Source organism: Anser cygnoides, chromosome 21 (assembly GCF_040182565.1).
Source record: "Anser cygnoides isolate HZ-2024a breed goose chromosome 21, Taihu_goose_T2T_genome, whole genome shotgun sequence".
NCBI classification, from domain to species: Eukaryota; Metazoa; Chordata; class Aves; order Anseriformes; family Anatidae; genus Anser; species Anser cygnoides.
In genome coordinates this window covers 6,574,121-6,594,314 of record NC_089893.1, presented here as the reverse complement: position 1 = coordinate 6,594,314, position 20,194 = coordinate 6,574,121, and the positions used below count along the sequence as shown (strand labels likewise).

General features: G+C 50.3%; 1 protein-coding gene and 1 long non-coding RNA gene across 11 annotated transcripts in view; one reads left to right on the top strand and one right to left on the bottom strand.

The window, feature by feature from the left end:
* Positions 1-522: 522 nt before the first annotated feature.
* Positions 523-20,194, top strand: part of JAM3 (junctional adhesion molecule 3) — a 33,331-nt gene continuing 13,659 nt past the window's right edge. The window contains exon 1 of one of the 2 annotated variants that reach the window (XM_048063427.2): positions 523-650. In XM_048063427.2, the coding sequence (XP_047919384.1) occupies positions 599-650 (52 nt within the window). In that variant the 5' untranslated portion in view covers positions 523-598. Of the gene's footprint in view, positions 651-10,431; positions 10,502-20,194 lie in introns of those variants that run through there. The other variant, XM_013188625.3, reaches the window with a different exon arrangement.
* Positions 2,522-19,078, bottom strand: LOC106040614 (uncharacterized). Of its 9 annotated transcripts, XR_007163174.2 has the most exons (5): positions 14,650-15,714; positions 7,050-12,938; positions 6,863-6,954; positions 5,225-5,357; positions 2,522-4,424 (listed from the first exon to the last, which is right to left on the bottom strand). It is a non-coding gene; the product is annotated as an uncharacterized lncRNA (long non-coding RNA). The 9 variants fall into 9 exon arrangements; XR_010826203.1 differs by adding an exon at positions 18,869-19,078 and having other exon boundaries at positions 5,225-12,938; positions 14,650-14,775; XR_010826204.1 differs by having other exon boundaries at positions 5,225-12,938; positions 14,650-14,775; positions 15,096-15,721.

Sequence of the window (20,194 nt, the reverse complement as noted above, 5' to 3'; positions counted from 1 at the left end):
GTTTCACAACCCCCCCGCCTTCACGGCTCCTTGCTCAGGGCCGAGTTTCTCCCGCGGACCTTCCCCTGGCCGGGGGGCTTCCCCCCCTCGGGGGGCTCCCTCTCCCCCTGGGGGGGCTCCCTCCTCCCTGGGGGTCTCCCTCCCTTCTGGGGGGGCCTCTCTCCCCCTTGGGGTCCTCCCTCCCCCTCGGGGGCTCCCTCTGTCCTGGGGGACTCCCTCCTCCCTGGGGGGGCTCCCTGGGGATCTCCCTCTCCCTCCGGGGGGTCTCCCTCCGGGGGGGTCTCCCTCCCTCCTGGGGGTCTCCCTCCCACTTGGGGGGCCTCCCTCCCTCCTGGAGGGGGGGCTTCTTCCTCCCTGGGGGGTCTCCCTCCCTCCGGGGGGGTCTCCCTCCCTCCTGGGGGGGGGGGTCTCCCCCCCTCCCCGCGGTGCCAGGCTCCGGGCTGGCCGCCCCCCCTCCCGCCCCCCCCAGCGGACGGATCGCGGCCCCGCCGTCCCCGTCCCAGTCCCGGGGCCGCCCCCGTTCCCCCCCCCGGTTCTCTCCCCCCCCCGGGGCCGCCCGGGCATTGCGCAGGCTCGGCCGGGCTCCGCACACCCCATCATGGCGCTGCGGCGGCCGGCGCTCGTCCTGCTCCTGCTCCTGCCGCTGCTCGGTGAGTCCCCGGGCACCGCAGCCGGGACCGGGGGGGACGGGGGGGAGCTCGTCCCCGTCCCCCCCCCACCCCCCACCCTTCCCATCCCCCGGTCCGGAGGGCCCCGGCCCCGGAATTGGGGAAGGAGTTGGGGGATCCGGGGTGCGGGGCTCCCGGAACGGGGAAAGGGGATGCGGTGGTGCCGGGGGGGAGGATGGGGGGAAAGGGGGAGGTGGTGGCCTGGTCCCCCGGGGATAAAGGGGATGGGGTGTGCTGGTCCCGGGGAGGAGGAGGATGTGGTGTCCTGGTCCCTGGGAAAAAGGGGGTTGCGGTGCCCCGGTCGCGGTTCCGGGGAAAAGTGGGGGATGCGGTGCCCCGGTCCCTGGGAAAAAGGGGGCTGCGGTGTCCTGGTCCTGGGGAGAAGGGGGGATGCTGTGCCCCGATCCCGGGGAGGAGGGGGGGATGCGGTGCCTGGTCCCTGGGAAAAAAGGGGAACGTGGTGCCCCGGTCCCGGGGAGAAGGGGGATGCAGTGCCCCCCATCGTGACTCCAGAGAGAAGGGGGGGATGTGGTACCCAGATCCTGGGGAGAAGGGGGGATGCTGTGCCCTACTCCCTGGGAAAAAGGGGGATGCAGTGTCCCAGTCCCTGGGAGAAGGGGCAAATGTGGTGCCCCAGTCCTGGGGAGAAGGGGGATGCTGTGCCTGATCCCTGGGAAAAAGGGGGATGCGGTGCCCCGATCATGATTCTGGGGAGAAGGGGGGAATGTGGTACCCAATCCCTGGGAAAAAGGGGGGATGCAGTACCCCGATTGCAATCCCAGGGAAAAGGGGCAGGGAGATGCGCTGCCCTGACCCCGTTCCCATTCCTGACCCCAAGAAGCTGCGGTGCTGGAGGCAGCGGGGCCGGGCGAGGGGCAGGAGGAGGCTGCAGGAGCCCAGCTCAGCGAGGAGCGGGTCGAGGGCTGAGGGTGCCAGGAATGTGCAGCCTCGGCAGGCAGGCAGGGCGGACACTGGTCCCTATTCAAGCCCAGGCACAGGCGCCTATTGTTCCGGGGGCCCCGCATGAATGTTTGCAGTTTTAATTGCAAAAACATTTGCTAATTCCGCTCAGGAATGAATTCGGGCTCATTTGTTGTCTGGCTATTAATAGTGGGGGGCTGAGGAGGGGGACAGCAGCCGGTGGGCTCGCGTCGCCCTCCCCCCTTCCAGGCAGGCGGCAGAAGGCAAAAAGGGATGGAGCAGGGTTAGGGTGACAATCAGCAACTGATTTGGAAAGTTCAGCTACTGAAATACACCGGGCTGTGCACGGGTGTGCACAGACACAAATAACTGTGCTGGGTCAGCTCAAGCTTGACGTGTGTTGAAATATGTCAAGCGTCTTATCTAAGGGTAAACCAAAATGATTCTTTAACTCCAAATGATTCGTAGAGGCTTTGGGGCCTTGAATGAAGTGAGATTTGGACACTATTACCCCAAAAATGAAAGAAGTGACTTAGACACTCGGGTGGAGTATCCCCAGGGGAATGAGGAGCTGATCCTGCTCTGCACTCCAGGGTCTGTTCACTCACTTTGCTGTGCTTTGTAGCTGAGCAGTTTCAGCAGGAGGAATTGTGAGTACCTGATCCTGGAGCATCACACTCTTCCAGGTCCTAACTTTGGATTCAGATGCTCCATTTGAATGCGAAAAATGTCAGACTTCACACAACTTTTCCTTACGGTTGGGCTGCAAGGTAGAAAGGTACTTCATTTCCTTCCCCTCCTGTGTGAGCAGTGCTGAAGTGTCCTGTTGAATCTGGCCTAAATGCAGCGAGACTGGAAATGAACTACAGATAGCTCTGCATTTATTTTGACAGACAAAAGTTGCTAAATACAGCCAAACACCACTAGTTTCAGGCCTCTGCCTGAGAGCATCTCTCAGTCGAGTAGCAGGCTTGCTCCCAGTTTTATCACAGTGGGTTCTGGCTGCATTGGCGTGCCTCCCCCTGCGATGGTTTCCATCTGTTTTCGAATCTGGGGTCATAAGCCCTGAGGAGCAGAGAGAACCAAAGCTGAGAATAAAAATGCTCGTTCCACTACACTTGAGTTTACATAGTGGGGGCATCCCACTACGTTAAGGTGAGGCTGTCAGCAGTGTGTAAGATTAAACCTGTACTGAAGCTGGTGCTGGATAGTCCCAGAGGACTGAGACTGTAAGGATGCATTTGATGCCAACTGAGTAGTTAAAAAAAAAAAAAAGGCAGAAAAGGAAGCTGACAAGGCTAACAAGATGCTGCGATCCCAAACTGCAAAACTGCTTTAGAAATTTAAGGTGTTTCTTTGACTGCAAGTGTTGTAGAGCAGGGATTGCCTTCTCTTGATCGTGGCCTTAAAACTTTGCCATGAAACCGAAGCCAGCGAAGCATGGAGCAGTCAGTGCGTACCCTGCTCTAGGCACTAAAAGCATCTAAAGATTCTGCACATCAGGGAAATGCCATGGTCATAATTATACCAGCGGAAGTTATTGGCGTCAGTGATGGAAAGCAGGGCTTAGAACTGACATCAGTGTTAAGTCCTGCCTCTATGGCTCTGGTGCAAGCTTTCCCCTGGAAATCAACATGTGGAGTTTGAGGGTTTCATGTGTTGGACTGAGGGCAGAACCATGGAGCCCTTCCCAAAATTCTCAAGTATTTCCTGATAAAAATAAAACACGTTGATCATTTATAGCACATTTCACTTTTAAAGTTCAGTGTATTCAAATCTTACCTTGATTTAATTCTGATTTTTGCAAGAGACTTTTCCGAACTTACAAAGTAGAAGTACTTTTTTTTTTTTAATATATATGAAGTCCATCTGTCCCAGCCACCAACAACTGTTCCGAGTCAGCTGTCAGTGCCAAAAATCACTTGGTGGAAATGTTGTTAGCTTTCTTGCAGTTATGATAAGTTGCTTGTTGTCGTTTTCTGATGGGAAGTATTTGCAGTATTGCTTTCTTTTCAACAGGCAGTAAAAAAAAAAAAAATCAGGACAAACAGCTCTGAGAGCCATGCCAAAATGAGATGCTTAATAACCTCTTCAAAAAAATTCTTAGGAAGGGCTTGGTGTTCCTATTCAGGCAAGCAATATCTGGCATCACCACCAAAGAGTACTTGGATCGCATCAACTTTACAGCTGTTGACAAAGAACGTGACACCAGCACATTCCCTCTTGCTCTGAATATTTCAGAGAATTACTTGGTTACTGAAGCAGAAGCAGATTCAGAGAATAAAATGTGGGATTTTTGTGAGGAGAAAGAGCTGCGGACAGAGATGTTGCCCCAGTCATGAACTTCAGTTCTTTTACTGGCTTGTTTATTTTCCTTGTGAGAGTTGTATCCTGGGTCTCTTGGCGTGCGTGCTGGGGCTGATTTTCAGTTATCTGTCCGCACACTAAGGATTTGCACCAGGAACACACGTTGAATTGCCAAAACTCACCTAAACAAATAAATAAAGCGGAATGAGCTGCATTCAACTCCACAAACAAGGACAAAAGCTGCTCTGCATAATGGCTGTGGGTGGGCCTGCTTCTGGGTCTCCTGCCAGTTTGCCCCCATCTTTTGCCAGCTCCGAAGGGTTACCCCCCACTTGCTCACACTTTCCCTGAAGCTCCCTTGGATTATTATTTAAGTTTCGCTTGCAGATTGCGCTCGCTGCTTTATCGCTCTGTGCGATGAGTGGCTGGGTGTTGAAGCAGAACTGGCCTCCCAGTTGTATATTTAGAGCTAATGCTTCACAGTTGATTGCATCAAGCCCTGATGATCCGGAGAAGGTTCGTGAACTCCTGAAAGTGGTGGGAGGGAGTTAGCAAGGGGGAAATTTCCACAGCAACAACAAGTATTTTTCAGGATCCTAAGTCCTCAGGAGTTCTTTCCGTCAAAAACAAGAGCATGCGTTGCAAACGTGTCCCTCAACAGGAAGAAACAACTACTCTGTGCATAAAAGCTGGTGGCCTGCTTTGAAACTGATGTTTATATATTAAAAAAAGATGAATTCACGATATGAAATTAATTAGGATAATTACATTCTCAATCTGGCTTCTCCATCAACTGGAATATGAACTGCAGTATCTTTTTGCAATTGATAAGGGATGTTTGCCCTCTCTCTGAACCCCCAGGGAGTATCACATTTTAATAAACACAGGACCAAAACCAAAATTCAACCACTAAGTGTCAGTTCCATGTAGTGGAGGGTGTGTACCGTGCAACAAAACCCATTCCTTTGCTGAGTCAGCACATGGCCTAAGAACCATTTAATGTCTTTAATTGCACTAATGAATGTTCTGGACTTAGTCTTAATTTTCCACCCAAAGGGGTTGGATTACTGTGTGGGTACGGTTTAGTCAATAGCTGGGCTTGGGGCAGAGGAAATACCTGCTGGGTTTCAGTTCTTATACTGCAAATGAGAGTTTTCAGTAGTTAGAAGCAGAAGAAAAATAAAAAAAATAAGAAAAGCCTTGACTTCTTTTTGGATGGAAAGCTCAGGCCTGTGTTTTCTTACTTCTCTTCAGAGTGCTAATTCCCTCGGTATTAACTTGAGATTAGAGGCATTGTCTGGAGAGGCTAAATCTTGCTAGAGACTTACCAGCAAACGGGTCTGTCCGTGGGGAGCAGGACAGCAGCACTCCGAGGACTTTGAATATTGGCCTCTAGGATAACCAGCTCCTCACAAACTTCTGCTTCTCATTTCAGATAAGTGGAGGTCAAGCAGGCTTTCCCTGGGGATAAACGTGGAGGGAGGTGTATATTAAAGATGTCTCCTGCACAACACTGGCCAGCTGAGGTTGTGCTGTCACTTCTAACTCAGCAGTAGCTACCTTTGATTGCCTCGCTGCGTTTCATGCTGTAAGAACCCTTTGTGTGACTCCCCTGATGAAGTTCAGCTGTCTAAAGCACAGCTTGGAAGTGCAAAGCCAGTAAGACAGCTGCATAATTGAGCTGGTGCCCAGTCCTTATTAGAGCAGCATCCTAAGCTAGGCCTTCAAAACGCTTAGAGAAAAATACTGATACGGAGAGAAGGAGGTCTAGAGAGGGTGTTCCTCTGCAGTGCTAAAGAGGCTTGTGAAAGCTGCAATGGGTACTGAAAGAAATGGTGTTAGGTGTTGAGAAGCAGCTGGGCATATTCCAAACTGTTGGTGGGGAAAATGCAGCAGATGCAGAAATTTTTTTTCTTTTTTTTTTCTTTTTTTTTTTTTTTTAATAAATGGAACTTGCAAAAATAAATAGATTTTAAAAATCACCTCTGCAATTTCCCCTGCCCCTGAGAGCCCAGTCGAGGTAGGATCCCCATGAACCCACCTGCAAACTGGTGACAGCCATCAAATGGGAGTCCAGCCAACACGGGGTTGACATTAACTAATTAAAAGCAGCTATGTACATGCTGTAACTTGACAGCCCACAGGTACTTGAGATAAGCTCGAAATATTAATGGGAATTGTTCTGCTGCGCAAGAATCACTTGTCAGTAAAAATAATATAAGGTATTGGGTTGTGTCGTGCCCCGCTTGTGGGATGGAGCACAGGGCTTAACAGAGTCCGTTACAAGGGGAAATGAAGGTTTCAGTGCAGTAATAGATGAAGTAGATGAAATTAAATTCTGTTCAGATAATGCTTTAGGTTTTGTGTTGTTTTTTTTAAAGTCATAAATCCCAGGGATTTCAGAGTTAAAGCCAGAATACATCCTAACCTTCCCCCATCAGTGTACCTGATTAGTACACCACAAATGTAAGATCAGCAGGTTTCTAGAGTCCTCTTAATTCATTTGGAAACAGCTGCCTCATTTGAAGACAGTAAAACTTTAAAACTGTGCCAGGGACTTGCCATATCTTTGGCATCTAGCTAAAAGGTACCAGTTGACAACATTCAGCAGGATTTCAAGATTTTTGAGCACACTATTTAAAATATATTTGGGTGGCCTAGGTAAGATTTTCTGCTGAGCTGCAGAAATCCACTGAAATCTAAGGGGATTTGTTCCCATTACTTGGCTGTGCTTTTAACACCCTTGGCCGAAAATCCCCACATTAGTAACCTTTGGGGCAATTCTTTGTGTAGTGGCCAGCATTTTACAGGTGGGAAGTAACTTGGGGCACTCTGTTATAGAATCTGTTTTGGAGGGAGGGAGGGAGTACAATATTTCTAAAAATTCAGGTCCATTGAAAGCACCTGAATTTTCTGCTCACTCTACCTGAGACACCCAATCCACTTACCGTTTTTGACAGTCTTACCCAGCATGTCTCAAGATGTATAACTGTTATAAGGCTTTATCCTGGAGTCCTTCAGTGGTTGCTGAAGTAGCCCGTAGTATTATTCTACGTATCTAAAGAAAGTCAGAATTTTTGTTTTGTTAGCAATAACAAAAAAGATTGGCAAACGATGCCATAGAAGGGAGCTGTTTGGTGAAACGAGGCTTACCTGTTACTACAGCCAGTAGTGCCCTGCATGGCAGTCCTGCTTTTTGCTCCCAGCAGAAAGGTTCCTGGCACGTTATATCTCTCCTGATGGCTCTATGCTGGCTGGCTCAGGGCTGCTCAAGTGGAGGTGGTTGCACAGCTGAGAACTTAATGGTTTTGTCTGGATGTAGATGTACAAGGCTCTGCTAGATGTACAAGGTGTAGTACATGGATGTACAAGGCTCTGGCTCTTTGGGCCAAGATCAGACTTGGAGACAATGTTTTTGTTTTGCTATGACACTATCCTTGGACGACAAAAGCCTTAATAATATGCTGCTGCTTTTACCTGCATTCCAATAGCACATATGGCTTCTGTTCATGTATCAGTGTGTCTTTGCATTGTGCTGTACAAAAAAACCTCACTGCACCAATTGGTGTCCTCATTCAGTGAAAGCTACCAAAGGATGAATTCATTGTGCTATTGGGCTGCCATAAAGCTTAAGAGAATTCCTCAGAGTATTGCATGAGAACGGCTGCACGAACAGCTCTTGAATCACGGCAGTGGACAGCACTGAGCGTCCACGGGGAAGGCAGCTCTGCCATGTACCCAGAGGATCCATTAAGGAGGCTGCTGCCTGCTAATGGACTTCCTCCTGGGGCGCTTTGGCTGCTAACACTCTCTTGAATGATTTCCGGGAGCTTACACAGTTAACGGCAGGGAAGGTGTTGCAAAGCCCTGCAGTTCTTGCTGCTTCTGCAAAACAGCTTTTATCCCGAAAAGGATCTTATCAACAGCTATTTTTAATGCACGCTTAAACCTTCGCTTTAATCTTTTTCTTCTGCATTGATCTCTGCAAAAGCTTGAAGATAAACATTTCTTCATACCCACCGTGGTGTTCGGAGCGAGGTATTTTTAGAGCCTGGAAAACATCCGTCCCGTCGGGGCGAGGTTGTCTGCATCAGTAACGTACCTTAGGAGAGGAAGTCCCAGCTCCGCGCACAACAATGCCTCGTACCTCTGCGGCAGCCCTGCTCCGTGGGAGTCACCCATGCTCGGAGGAGTGGGTTGGTTCTGTCGAGGTGTTTAGAGACCAACAACCAAGGTGAAAGGAAAAAATACAGCCCCTTATCAGCATGACTGATCTGTGTTCTGCTGAGAGGGATGGACACACATGCCATGAAGGCTCCTTGTTGATCTAGGAGCTCCCACAACAGACGAGGTGCTGCTCCGTGTCCTTCTTTGCTCTCAGCTACTCTGCTGAGATTGCAGGTAATGCAGTGGTGGAGTTGGTCTGGTCTCTCAGGGAGCGAGGAGGCAATGGCATATCTCCATTCCTGTGCACCAGCAAACAGCTATTAGTTGGCTACAATTCAGTCAGCGCTGATGGAGTTGCCTTTGAACTGGAGATGAAAGCCAGGGTGCCTTGTAATCGCCTCCTGCATCTCCTGGGTCCTCCCTCAAGCAGCCCTGGCTATCGAGCTGGTGAGCGTCCTTACGTACCTGGCGTTTTCCCTTTGCTTTAGCCAGTTCTCAGCATCCCATAAATAACAGGGCAGTGCGGAGCTCTGCCTGCCAAATCTGCCTTGTGCGTGCCGGAGGGGAGGTTAACCCAGGTACGAACTTCTGCCTTCTTCCCTCAAAAATTCTCTGCTGGGCCTGGCCAAACAGCTGTCCTTGCCCACAGGCGCTGCACGCTCTCCCACACATAAGACCTTTGAAGTCAGCATTTTGTCTGGCAACAGCTTCTGAGGCGCTCCAGTGCCCCCCTCTCCCCGCTACCAACTGCATCTTGGGTTCTCCATCCCAACAGCTGAGCTGCGATCAGGGCTGGTGAGTGCAGGGCCGGATTGCTGGGGCATTGCCAGGGGCCAGAGGGAATTCGAGATCCCAGTTTGTTTGTGGTGGTCCGTGAGCACGGCAGGAATTGGGAGCTCCTTCCCGAGGCTGCAGCAAGGCGTGCTTGTCGCCCACCAGCAGCCCGCGGCCGGTCCACAAGAGCGATTGTTCTGCTCGCCAGGAGGATCGTGGCGTTCCGCTGCGGGCTCCCCGAGCCTCCTCTTTTCGCAAATATTTGGAACAGACTCTCTTTGGCAGCTCTGACAGTTTGACTCAGCTGCTAAGCATAGACAAAGGCGGGGACCCAGCTTCAGCGTGATAACAAGTAGCTCTGGGAAGAGAGGAGACGAGGGTCGGGTCCGGAGGTGAGGCAGCAGACTTACCCCTTACCTGTCGTTAAGGGAGAGGCTCAGAGGACTTGTTGGAGCTGGAGCTGGTTGTGTGCAGCAGTTCTGCCCGCAGCATGTAAGGGGATCCCTAACCTTCTTGGCTGTAGCACTGCACAGTCTTGAAGAGTGTGTTTTTGGAGCTTCTTGTGGTCTTGTGACAAACATGACAAGTCTGGCTGCCTAAATACTTCCCAAGAGCCTTTCGGTTCCTGGCTCATGCTCGGTCACTTCTGAGACACACATGCCTCAAGTCTCACATCTGTCACTCAGCTTCACGTTCTTGACATGAGGCAAAGTTTTCTTTGCTACAAAGACTTCCCTCTTCTCCCTCCCTCCCCGGTTTCCTTTCTGTATCCCTCATTGAGAAGCAATATCTCCTTCAAAGAAATGCCAGGGAACCCATTTGCAGAATTTACAGCTGCTTCCCAAGGCTTGAGTATCCTCCTCTTTAGCAGCAAGCTGCTAAGCATGTTCTTAAGTGGGAAGATAAGTGGTGTTATGATCCTTTCATCTTCTAGCTCAGAGCAGGCTGGAGATAACTGATAAAGGGATGACAGCGAGGAAGATGCATAGGCACCTTTGGATTTAATTCCTACTTTGCAAGGCAGTCTTTAAAGCACACTTCTGGTGCGAACACAGGCTGGTAAAATAAAGCTGGTCCTTCCTTTCGCAGCATATGTCTTTTCCTCATGGCTCTGAGCAGATCCCCTGTCTGTGCCAGCAGAGCCCAAGCAGATAAGGTGCAGAGGCAGCTAGGTCTCTTCAGCGTCCTGCTTCTGGTGGGCTTGGTTTGAGGCGTCAGGCTGGGCTCTGGCACCGGCAGCTGGAAAACAGGGATAAAAAACAACATGACCTGGGATCTGCTAAGGGAAACTAGGGCCTAGATAGTCCAAAGCGACTGGTGATCTCCGAGGCACTGCCTGACATGTTTTGAAAGGGAGCTGACCCACAGGGCAGCCCTTTGACGTCTTTTGAAATCACACTACTCGAGGCATCTCAGACCGGCTTTTCAGAAACGGAGGCTCCCCAGCTCATTACTTACTTTAAGACTGTCTCTAGATGTTATTTCGGCTGGTGATTTTGTTTCCACTTCTTTTTTTTCCCCGCAGCCGTCCTTTGTGGATTTGAGCTGTACCTTAAACAGGGATGCATCTGCAGTAAGGGAGGAGCAGTCTTGCACGTGATGGGCAAAGATGCATTCCTGTGCTCTGAGTCTGCACGGGAGCATACATCAGCGACAGCTTCACGGTGGGTGGGAGTCTTCAGACCCCTCTTTAACAGACTGTGCATTCAGTTCCAGAATTCCTGGTTGAGACCCTCGTCTGCTGGCTGAAACAGGTGGCTAGCACATGCCTGCAAGGGTCTTTACTGGGGATGGTCTTCGAGGTCAGCTGCATCCAGCCCACATTCCAGCTGAGTCCCTGTACCTCAGCTCCTGGCCTGGCTGGCTCCGGGCCACCCAGCTCAGAGGATGCTAACCACGGCACGCACGCTGCTTGTCGAAAGCAAACCACTTGAAAGCAGCACGTCTGTGGTCCTGGCTTGTGCCAGCCTGCTGCATTTTCCTCCAAGGAAATAAGGAAAAGCGGTTGGGGCAGAATGTGTCAAAAGCTTAACACCACCTTCGGGGCGCATGCACAGCCTGCTGGAGCAGCCGCTGCTCATCCCACATCCAAGCCAGAGGAGACCAGCAAGCGGCAGGAGATGCTGTTCCCCAGGTAGCACATACCACGGTCTCTACTGGTAGCACTGCAGGTGAAGTTTGTGAGCTGCTGGCCATACAATGCCTGGGAACGTAGGTAAAATTGAGTTAATTGAGTCAGGGTCTTGGCAGGGGTTTTGGCACAGTTTGTAAGCAAGCATGATCCAGAGGAGACAAGCACTGAGAAGACCACATCCAGGTGCTGCCACTGAGGGCCTCCAGAGGTGCCCTAGCTACCCTAGCTAGAGCCTTGCTCTTTCTAAGCACCTAATCCTGTCTCCTCTATTGTGTTAAGCAGAGACGTCCACTCCCAGCACTGCATGCTCTGCATGGTGGCAAGTCTTCTACAGACCAGGCTAGAAACCTTCCCACAGCAAGTCCCTGCTTATCTGCACGCCGAGCCGAGCCTCTGCTTCGTCTGGGGAGCTGCTGCACAGCTGAGCGGTGCTGACTTTTCTGCCCTAGAGCTCTTGCGTCACAGCCCAAAGTGTGAACAGAGGCCACAGCCTCCCTCCCAAATCAGCCCCCATCGCCTCTGCACCTCAGTGTTACTCAGCACTTTTTCACTGACAGGGAATTAAGTAGGATTTCTAGGTCATTGTGGGCCTGTCAGGAGGAATCGTCTCCTTTAGACCTCATTAGCAAGGCTTTCTGCAACACCAGGCTTCAGAACAATTGCAGCCTGGTTCCCTAAACACTGCCTAATGAGACAGAGCTGTTAGCAGCAGTTTGCTAAATAAAGGCTGTTTCTGCCTGAGACAGAATAAAGCCAGACTGGATTTTCTTAGCTGTCTCTCACACAGAAGGTGTTTCAAGAGACCCTTATTATAATAATGAGCTAGATGTTGCTGTTGTGGAGGCTGCACAGGGCCAGGGCTTGATGCTAGTGCCAGGTGCTTCCCCAAATGTGCCTTCAAGTAATTTGTGCTCGAGTGACCTAAAAGCCTCTCCACCTCCATTAATGCTGTTGTCGCCCCTTTGGGTTCGAGGTATCTTGAGCATTTACCTGAGCTCCTGTGACTTCATCCCGCTCAGTGACTTGCTGCCTCGTGGTGGACAAGCTGCTTGTAGCTCTTGGTGACTTCAGTTTCCCTGGGTAGCATAGGATCTTTGATCTCTGGTTTGTGGCACAGTTTGCTCAGCGTTCATACAGACAGCTTTGGGGAGGTAAGGGGTGCGTGGAGCCAGGCTTCAGGTCCGTTCAGAACGTGTCTGTGCAGCACCTGATGCGCTGCAGACCTCAGACCTGGCTGGCTCTTAAAACTGCTGCAAAGCTGCTTGCTCGGGATGATAAGCAGCCCTCACGTTGCAATCCCTTTTCAAGCAGAGAACTGCGTCTGAAACAATTGATGGCAGCACAGCCACCGGCTTGCCCTTTAGTGGATTTTTGCAGCGCAGCACTCTGTCTCGTCCAATTTCAGACGAATGCAGCGTGCTGGCAAGCTGTACGCCACGTGCTGCACAGCAGTGGGAGAGCCCCTGTGCATCACTGCCTGCTCCAGCCCCAGCAAAGGTCTGCAGAGAAGCTTGCTTTCCTTTACATGGTTGCTTTTCAAAGGATGTTTGCAGATTGCTGATAGGAGGCAGGTGAGATTTCTGCTTGTACCTGGATGCTGAGCAGAAAGAACTTGGGTCCTCCCTGAGTATCATGAGGCCAGGTGACTTCTGATGATGGTCCTGTAATGAGATTTTTCATCCTCTCTCTCTTCCTGTTCTCAGAAGAGCTTGGATTAAAGATGAACTCTGAAGCACAATGGGACGGATCTGCCTGCCTCTGGCTGGAGCAGACACAGGAGAGCCGGGGATTATTACTTGGCCAGTTTGTAGGTGTGTTTGAAGTGGTGCTTTGATGTGGCAATGGGAGTTGATGGAAGGTAAATGGTGTCTAGACAGGTTTTTCCTCGCTCTGTTGTTGTTTCTGAAGCAGCAGAAGCAGTGCCAAACAGGCTGAACAGCTCCGGGATGCAAGAAGCAGGGCTATTTCTAGAAAGACAGAACAATGGCTCTTTAGGAAGATCCAAACCAGTTCTCACTGAACCCCTGTCAAACCTGCTGCTCTTCCGTGCCCTGCACACTGCCTGGGTCAGTTAATTGCAGCAAGATGCTGGTGGGAGCGAGCGAGGGGAAGCCCAAGAGGTAGCCAGCACATCTCCAGGTGAGCCAGCGTGGTGGTGAGGTACAGGAGAGGTCGATTAACCAGTGCCCTGGCCACCACGGTTGGGAACTCAGGAGGTGAGCTGGTTTTGGCAGCATTTGGAGAGGGATCAGGCTGACTGTAGTAGCAGTGTGCTAGGACTCCCTCAATGTGCTTGGTGGGATGCTGCCAGGATTTAGTGCCCGGCAGAGCTGGCCTGGCTGCCCAGTAACAACTGCAGCCAGTGGTTCAGCTACACTGGGAGGGGAAGAAGAGGCAGGCCATGATCTAGAGAGACTTGTCGCTGGCTGGCAAGCTGTGCTTTCAGTGCTGTCTTGGCTCCAATGTGCCATCTCCCCCAGGCTGTTAGGGAGGGGAAGTGGAGACTGCATTCAAATGCCTATTGTCTGTCCTTCAGCTGGGAGCAGAGCCAGAAGAGAGAGAGGCTCTGGCAGCATCTGATACAGGGGGCAGATGTTAGGGGAAACATACTCATCCATAAAACGCTGTCGCTGGGATTTTCAAGGGAGCCACAAAGGTTAAGTGCCCGTGTTTTGGAACGTGTACATGAAGGTCGCAGAGAAATCCTGGGCTCCTGGGATCCTTGCTAGGCTTGGAGAAGGTTTTTGAAGGTTTTTTTGAAGGGATGAGCCCTCATGCAGCATCTGTGGGCTGTCCCAGGTGAATGCTATTCTCGGGCCCATTTGTTTAAGCATAGCCAGGGAGAAGGGCAAAGGTGCACAGAGCCAGATTTAATCTCCTGTGGGGGCCTTCAGAGGTGTGTAGCTCTTTGAGTTCAGCCTGGCTCCCTTCTCTTGTAGCCAGCTGCCAACTTCTGCAAGCACGAGCTGAAAGTAGAGTATTTCCTGACCCTGCCTGTCCTCTCCCTTCACCCCTGCCAAAGCAGGGCTCAGCCACAGGTTTCAAGCAGAGCTGGAAACTTGGCGCCGAGGCAAGGAGCAGAAAAGAGCCCAGCTTGCTCTCCTCTGTCTGGGTTGGCTTCTGTACTGCTGCGGGGAGTACAAATATGTTCCCAATCTGTTTGCTTCACTGACATGACTCCAAGACACACAGGCAACAGATACACTGACCAAGAAGGGGCCATTGTTAGAGGGACCTCCTTGACTGTGGCTCTGCTGTAAGCAACTGACCGCTGCAGCTCCGCAGCGCTGGAACGCAGCCTCCCCGTGTCTCATCCGCACCACTGAGAGCGCCCAGTCCCCCAGGGACCCCCTGCACATTAGCAGGGGTTCAGTCCTGCTTTACTCGATTTGCCCACCTACGTGCCCCGATCTGGCTTTTTGATTTAAATGCCCGTCTCTGGCAGGCTGGTATTAAATCAAGCCGCAGATTAAAGAAGTTGCAGTCGTTGCTTCCCTGTGAACCGTCCCTTTATGTTAACTGCTGCTTTGCTAATTGCACCCAGGCAGACATCCAGAGCAGGCAGAGAGCTTGCTCTGCACTGGAAGCTGGGGAGCCAAGGAGCTGATGGACAGGTTAGCATTTTGGCTAAGGAGGAATAAGGGCCCCAAGAGAAAAAGAGAAGAGGAAGGGAGTTACCTCATCGGCTTCCAGCAGCCAAGGCAGGGTTGTCCTCCAAGAGGTATTTCCTTAAGCTTTATCCAGTCCGAATTTAGTTGCAACTTTTATGAACAATAAAGGCTTCCACTGTTTCCCTTGGAGGACCTGGAAGGAATCCAAATAGATTTTAGTGCTGCGAAGCAGATCCTGTTATTAATGTCAGCCTAATAATTTCTTTCCATCTCCTTCCCACCTTTCTTGCCATTCATACTCTTAAAAAGCCTACAGACAGTTATCAAGTCCAGTCCACCCTCTACTTTAGCTCCTTCTTAAATTACAGACAGAATTGTAACCCTGCATATGGCTTTTGGGTCTGTGAGAGCATTTAGTGTCCCTGTACCAGACTGGTTTGCCTCAGGAGAGGCCTGGCAGCTCCACATGTAAACCCCAAAACCAGCAGAACAGTGAAATGGGGCTAAGCTGACCTGGGGAACAGCACGTGGCCAGGAACGCGCTTCCCTGCAGAGCAGCAACCCTTCCGCTGCTGGGCCTGTGGCTCTGGGAAAAGGACCAGGGCTCAACTGGGAGCAGTCGGCTGAGAAAATTCTCTGCTAAAAATAGCTGCGAGATATGTTTAAGGAGAAAAACAAGTCAGGGTCTGGGAGAAGTTCTCGGATATGTGGCTCACTCAACTCCCCCAGGACAAGGAATCTTTGAACCTCTCTGGCCGAGCCTCATTTCTGCTCCGTTAAACAAGCTTGCTGTGGTCAGGAATCCAGGTTGGGACAAGGCAGAAGGGCTTTCCTCCTCCCTCTTTGCTCTGACGTTGCCTTACTTTCCTCCTGCTTCTGCTGCTAATGTGTGCCAGCATCTTCCTAGCAGTGCTCTCTCTGCATCTAGTTTCTCATCTTTGTCTGTCAGTGACTTCATTTGGGCTACCTTTAATTCCTGATGCGCTTCCTAAGGAAATCTCTGTTGAACCCTGCAGCACAACTCCCTCTGCAGGTCTGAAGCCTGTGCTCGGGCTGATGTTAATAAGGTAAGTCTTTTGGGATATGTTACCGTGATTCAGGGCAGCCCCTGGAAGGATATTCCCCCAGCTCACGTCTTCAGGCCTTCACGTGGCCCGCGCAGCTTTCTGCTGAATGCAGTTTCCCCCTGTAAATCTGCATCCTTTGTTCTGACAGATTCACTGCAAAGCTTCAAAGCGGCCGTGGAGCAGACAGCCCCACCTCTCCCGCGTGGAATGACGGCAGTAGTTTCACAGGCTCCGGGTAGCAAGCTCATAGGCAGATGTGATTGCTCCCTTGGTGCCTGCAGTCACTTGCTGGCAACATTCATTTGTACATGTTTTGTGCAACACATTAGCTACACAATTGTGTTTTATACCCCAGGCTAGAATTATACACATGAAAAAGAGAGGCAAAATGATACTGTAAAATCTGAAAGAAAAAAAATGCTCTTAAAAGGAGAGCTGTTTTCAGTCTTGTCATAAATGCTTTCTGTGTGTGCTTGCTCACGCCCTCTCCCGTTCCCTTCTCTAGCCTGCTATCAGCTCCTGGCTCTGACGACTGCTACTTCTCCCCAACTCCCATTTTCCACAGGAAGATGACATGGTTGGTCTCTGATAAGCAGAACTTCAAATTTGTGCTTTGTTGGTCAAGCTATAGGCTGGAGGAGACCTAAGGATCAAGAGATTAGAGTCACAGACAGAGGAATAGAGGATTATAGGCTAAAACCCTGTGAGTCTCTGTATTGATGGCTGGGACACAGCCAGACACTAAAGAGCATTGCAAAGCCTGGTGCTGATAGCATATCCGCTTATTTCCTGTCTTTGCATTTCAGGCAGCTTTTGATACGTGTGTCCTCATCAAAAGGCAGGGTCAGGCAGGTATCGAGCACCCTAGCTCCTGTGGAAGTCAAATACCTGCTGAGACCAAGTCTGTGCATCGGCTGGCACGCAGCCTGGAAAACGTCACTTTGGCTTATGAGATTCTCAGCAATCCTTGAGTCGAATTCCCACACAAGGGGAAAAAAACTCAAACTTGTCCCACTTGCCCCTTTCCCGTTACAGATCTTTCTGTCTCCCTGACCCTGTCCACAGGTCCCTGCCATGCATCACTGGCCTGACTCTACCCTGGAGACTTCCTTTAACATCTGTCTGCTGCCGAGAGATCCTGTCGGGAGGAAGGGAGAGGACAGGAGGAAGACCATTGCCTCTGGCTCTTATCACAGTTATCAGCTGGTTCCCTCCCACTTGGCACTAATTTGGTATCAGCATCTGCCACTTTTAGGAGGAAAGGGACTTGCTGAAGTGAAAAATAATGTAGGATGTGCCAATATGGCAATTCTTGGGGCTGGCTTGGAAAAGAATGGAAGGCAAGTGGGAATAGGCAGGAAGGGCTGGTTTCAAATTTGCCCTGTGCAAATATTCCCACTTCTCTTTAGTGCTCACCGCTTTTGTCCTTCACTTTTGCTATTGTAAGGTCACAGAATTACACATCCACTGCAGGCTGATGTGGTGCATTCCTTACTCTTCTGTAACTTCCCAATCCTCAGTTTCTTCCTCCAGTGAACTGGGGCTGTACATCCTTACTTAACTGGAGGTGACACTGAATTTGAGGAGACCAAAGCTTAACTGATGAACGTAAAGCCCTTTAACAGATCAAAGTGATCACGGGGAAACAGTGCACAAGAGTCTCAGCAGACATCCAGGGGCCCAACCAGCTGTATTCCTTGGGTTTTCATGTCCTAAAGCAGAGGTGGGGATGAGCTGACCTCTTGAGGTCTGCTCCTGCCCTGTTTTCAGTGAATGCACTAATTTTCATGGTCAAGTATTGGCTGTGAGCCTGCCCAGTGTGAAGAGGTAATTAAGCTGTTCATTTGTTAATGAAAATGGCACAAACAATGCTCAGTACAATGTGACCGTTTTAATACATACCTAGCCAAGTCATCTGTAATTATTTCCTTGTTGCCTTATTTTTCTTCTGGCTTTTGCCAAAAACTTGGTGCCGATGTAATTAGCAGCTCTTCTGCCTAATGGTCTTTCCTCAGAGCCACACGGCAAGGCCACCTGCCCCTGTTTTTTCCTTCTGGAGAGGCAGTGTAACATTGCAAGCCCAAAGCATCTGTGCAAGGGGCTTGACCTCAGAGGTCAGTAGCAAGGCAAAATAAATGATCTGGGCAAGACTTAATCCCTTGGTTAGTGGTATCTGATGCAATGCGGGAGCTGTGTGCCTTGCTCCCTGATGCTTACCCAAAGAAAATGAGTCTTTCAGTTCAGCCTCACATTTCTTTCTTGGGAAGGGAAAAGCAACTCAGCGCTGCAAGGGCGAGTAATAACAGCGTCTTCTCTGCACAGCTTTCCTATACATTTTCTACCTGTTTCCTCTTGATTACTCCTTGTTCCAGATCTTGAGAGGCAAAGTCAGACTTCTTCCATCTTTTCTTTGGGTTGGACTCTATGATCTGAGTAAGTCCCTTCCAACTGAGGGTATTCTATGATTCTGTTAAACTCTCTAGCCTTTTCTACTTCTGTCTCTATGGTAGTAGATTTTAGTTATCCAGCCAACTATTGCTTCATTCCTATCTTGCACATATGTGATGTCCTCTCCCAGAAAGTCCTTTCCCAGAAACTGGGGTATGAGTTGGGGAAAACAGGAGAGCTAGGACTAATCAGTGCACAGATTAAGGTGTTGGGCAAGGCATGTACAGCCACATCTACGAAGTATTAAATGCCTATCTTCCTCATGATGTCAACAGCATTTAAATACATCTGCGGAGCTGGCTCTTGGTCTCTTGAATGGTGTCTGTTCTGATGGGTGAAGAGCTATTTCATTAAGATGGGGTAAGTAGGTTAGGCCCATCGACCTAGCAGCTTACTCACTGGGTTGCCAGCTGCTGGTTCAACCGTGCCTCTCTCCTAAAGCATCCCCTCTTCTCTTAGGAAGAACAGGGCACAACAACCTGCCAGTGGACTAGGTCCGAGCTCAGTGTGCCCAGTAAGAGCTCAGGCTTGTGCTAAGACATTGAGTAAGCGTGAACTCTCCCTGTTCAGACAGCTCTGGAGCATGGCTCGTGATGCCTCCTGATAGCACAGGCCTCAGGATTTGCAAAGCAGGTGGTGTGCAGATCTCATCATGAGAATAGGCTGTCTTGTTTTTGTGAAAGTGCAGATATGCAGGGCCTTAACACCTCACCCCTAAACATGCTGTGATGCCATGAGCAAAACCGCAACCAAAGATTGTGAAATTCTTACCTCCAGAAGGCCTTGTCAGATAGATACTTGAAGCAATGCGTCTGCAGCTGCAACCCAACAGGACAAAACCAAATCTTGGGAAAGCATCAAGAAGCACTGTGCAGTCTTCACCAGGCAACACCTATGTTTCCTTCCCTGCGTGGAAGAGAGGAGGAATGTTTGTCTGCTGCAAGAAGCTGCTTTGCAGAGAGGCTTTTGTCTTAAGAGGGCTCTGTATCTCCTCACTACCAACTTGTTTCACGATTAAGTGGGGGTGTGTAGGCTGTATGTATACCAATGGCTTTGCTGTCTGATTAGGAGGTAGAGCAGCAAATCCTCCTGTCCAAGGGGGAGAAGAAAAAAGAAAAAGAAAAAAGAAGAAAAAAAAAGGAAAAAAAAAAAAGGACTGTGTGCATGGTTTGGATGCTAATGGGCCTTGTCTGCAGCAAATACAGTCAGGTCGTTAAGGTGCTGGTTTAAATTAAGAGCTTTAAACAGGTTAAGATTTTATTCCACAACTCCGTTTACAGACAGACATTCCCTTGCCTTCTCTAGTGGTGAGCAGGAAGAGCGAATTATGAGCAAATCCTGAAATGCTCACATCTTCAGATGAATGCAAATATTCAATCATCTTCCACGCAGCTTTGTACTGCGGGGTCCTGGTCCTGCTGAGACTACCAGAGACTCCCTTATTACGGCTATTTAAGAAGAAATGAGTGCCATCACCTAGCTACTTAGGAGAGGAGAAAAGCACAAGGCAGTACCACGCAGAGCACCGAACACCGCTCTGTAATACTGCATTTGCCTTCTGTAGGTTAATTATGCTCCCCGTTCCCTGCCCAGGCAGGCACATCTCCTCTGTTTGTAGGTGTCTATCAGAGATTTGGCAACCCTTTAAGTGAGCACTACAAGCCATGCATCTAAAATAAGCCATGCTGTTTTATGATAGCTGGTAAAAATAAAGCCTTACTAGCGCAGGCAGTTATAACAGCACATAGGATTTACAACCGAGTGGGTTTTTTCCAGGGTGGGCTGGCCGCAGTCTGGTGATGGCCTTTTTATAACCGTTATCAGCCCCCACACAGCCCAGGTCCATCTGTTACTTAATTTGAACGGAGACACTCCTAAGCTTTTGTTCGCTAATCTCTCGCTGCACATCTACATTGTTCGCTCGAGGGGCAGCCCACCCGTGAGTCAGGCTTGGCTTGCTGGTCTCAGGGAGGCGCCACGGAAAACTGGAATAAAAGAAAGGCATGCAGCTCCGTCTGGTCATTTGAACAGCACAGTCCACCGGCCTGCTTGTTTGTGTCAGCTTGGTGGGGCTTTTAACGGGGATCTTGGATGCGA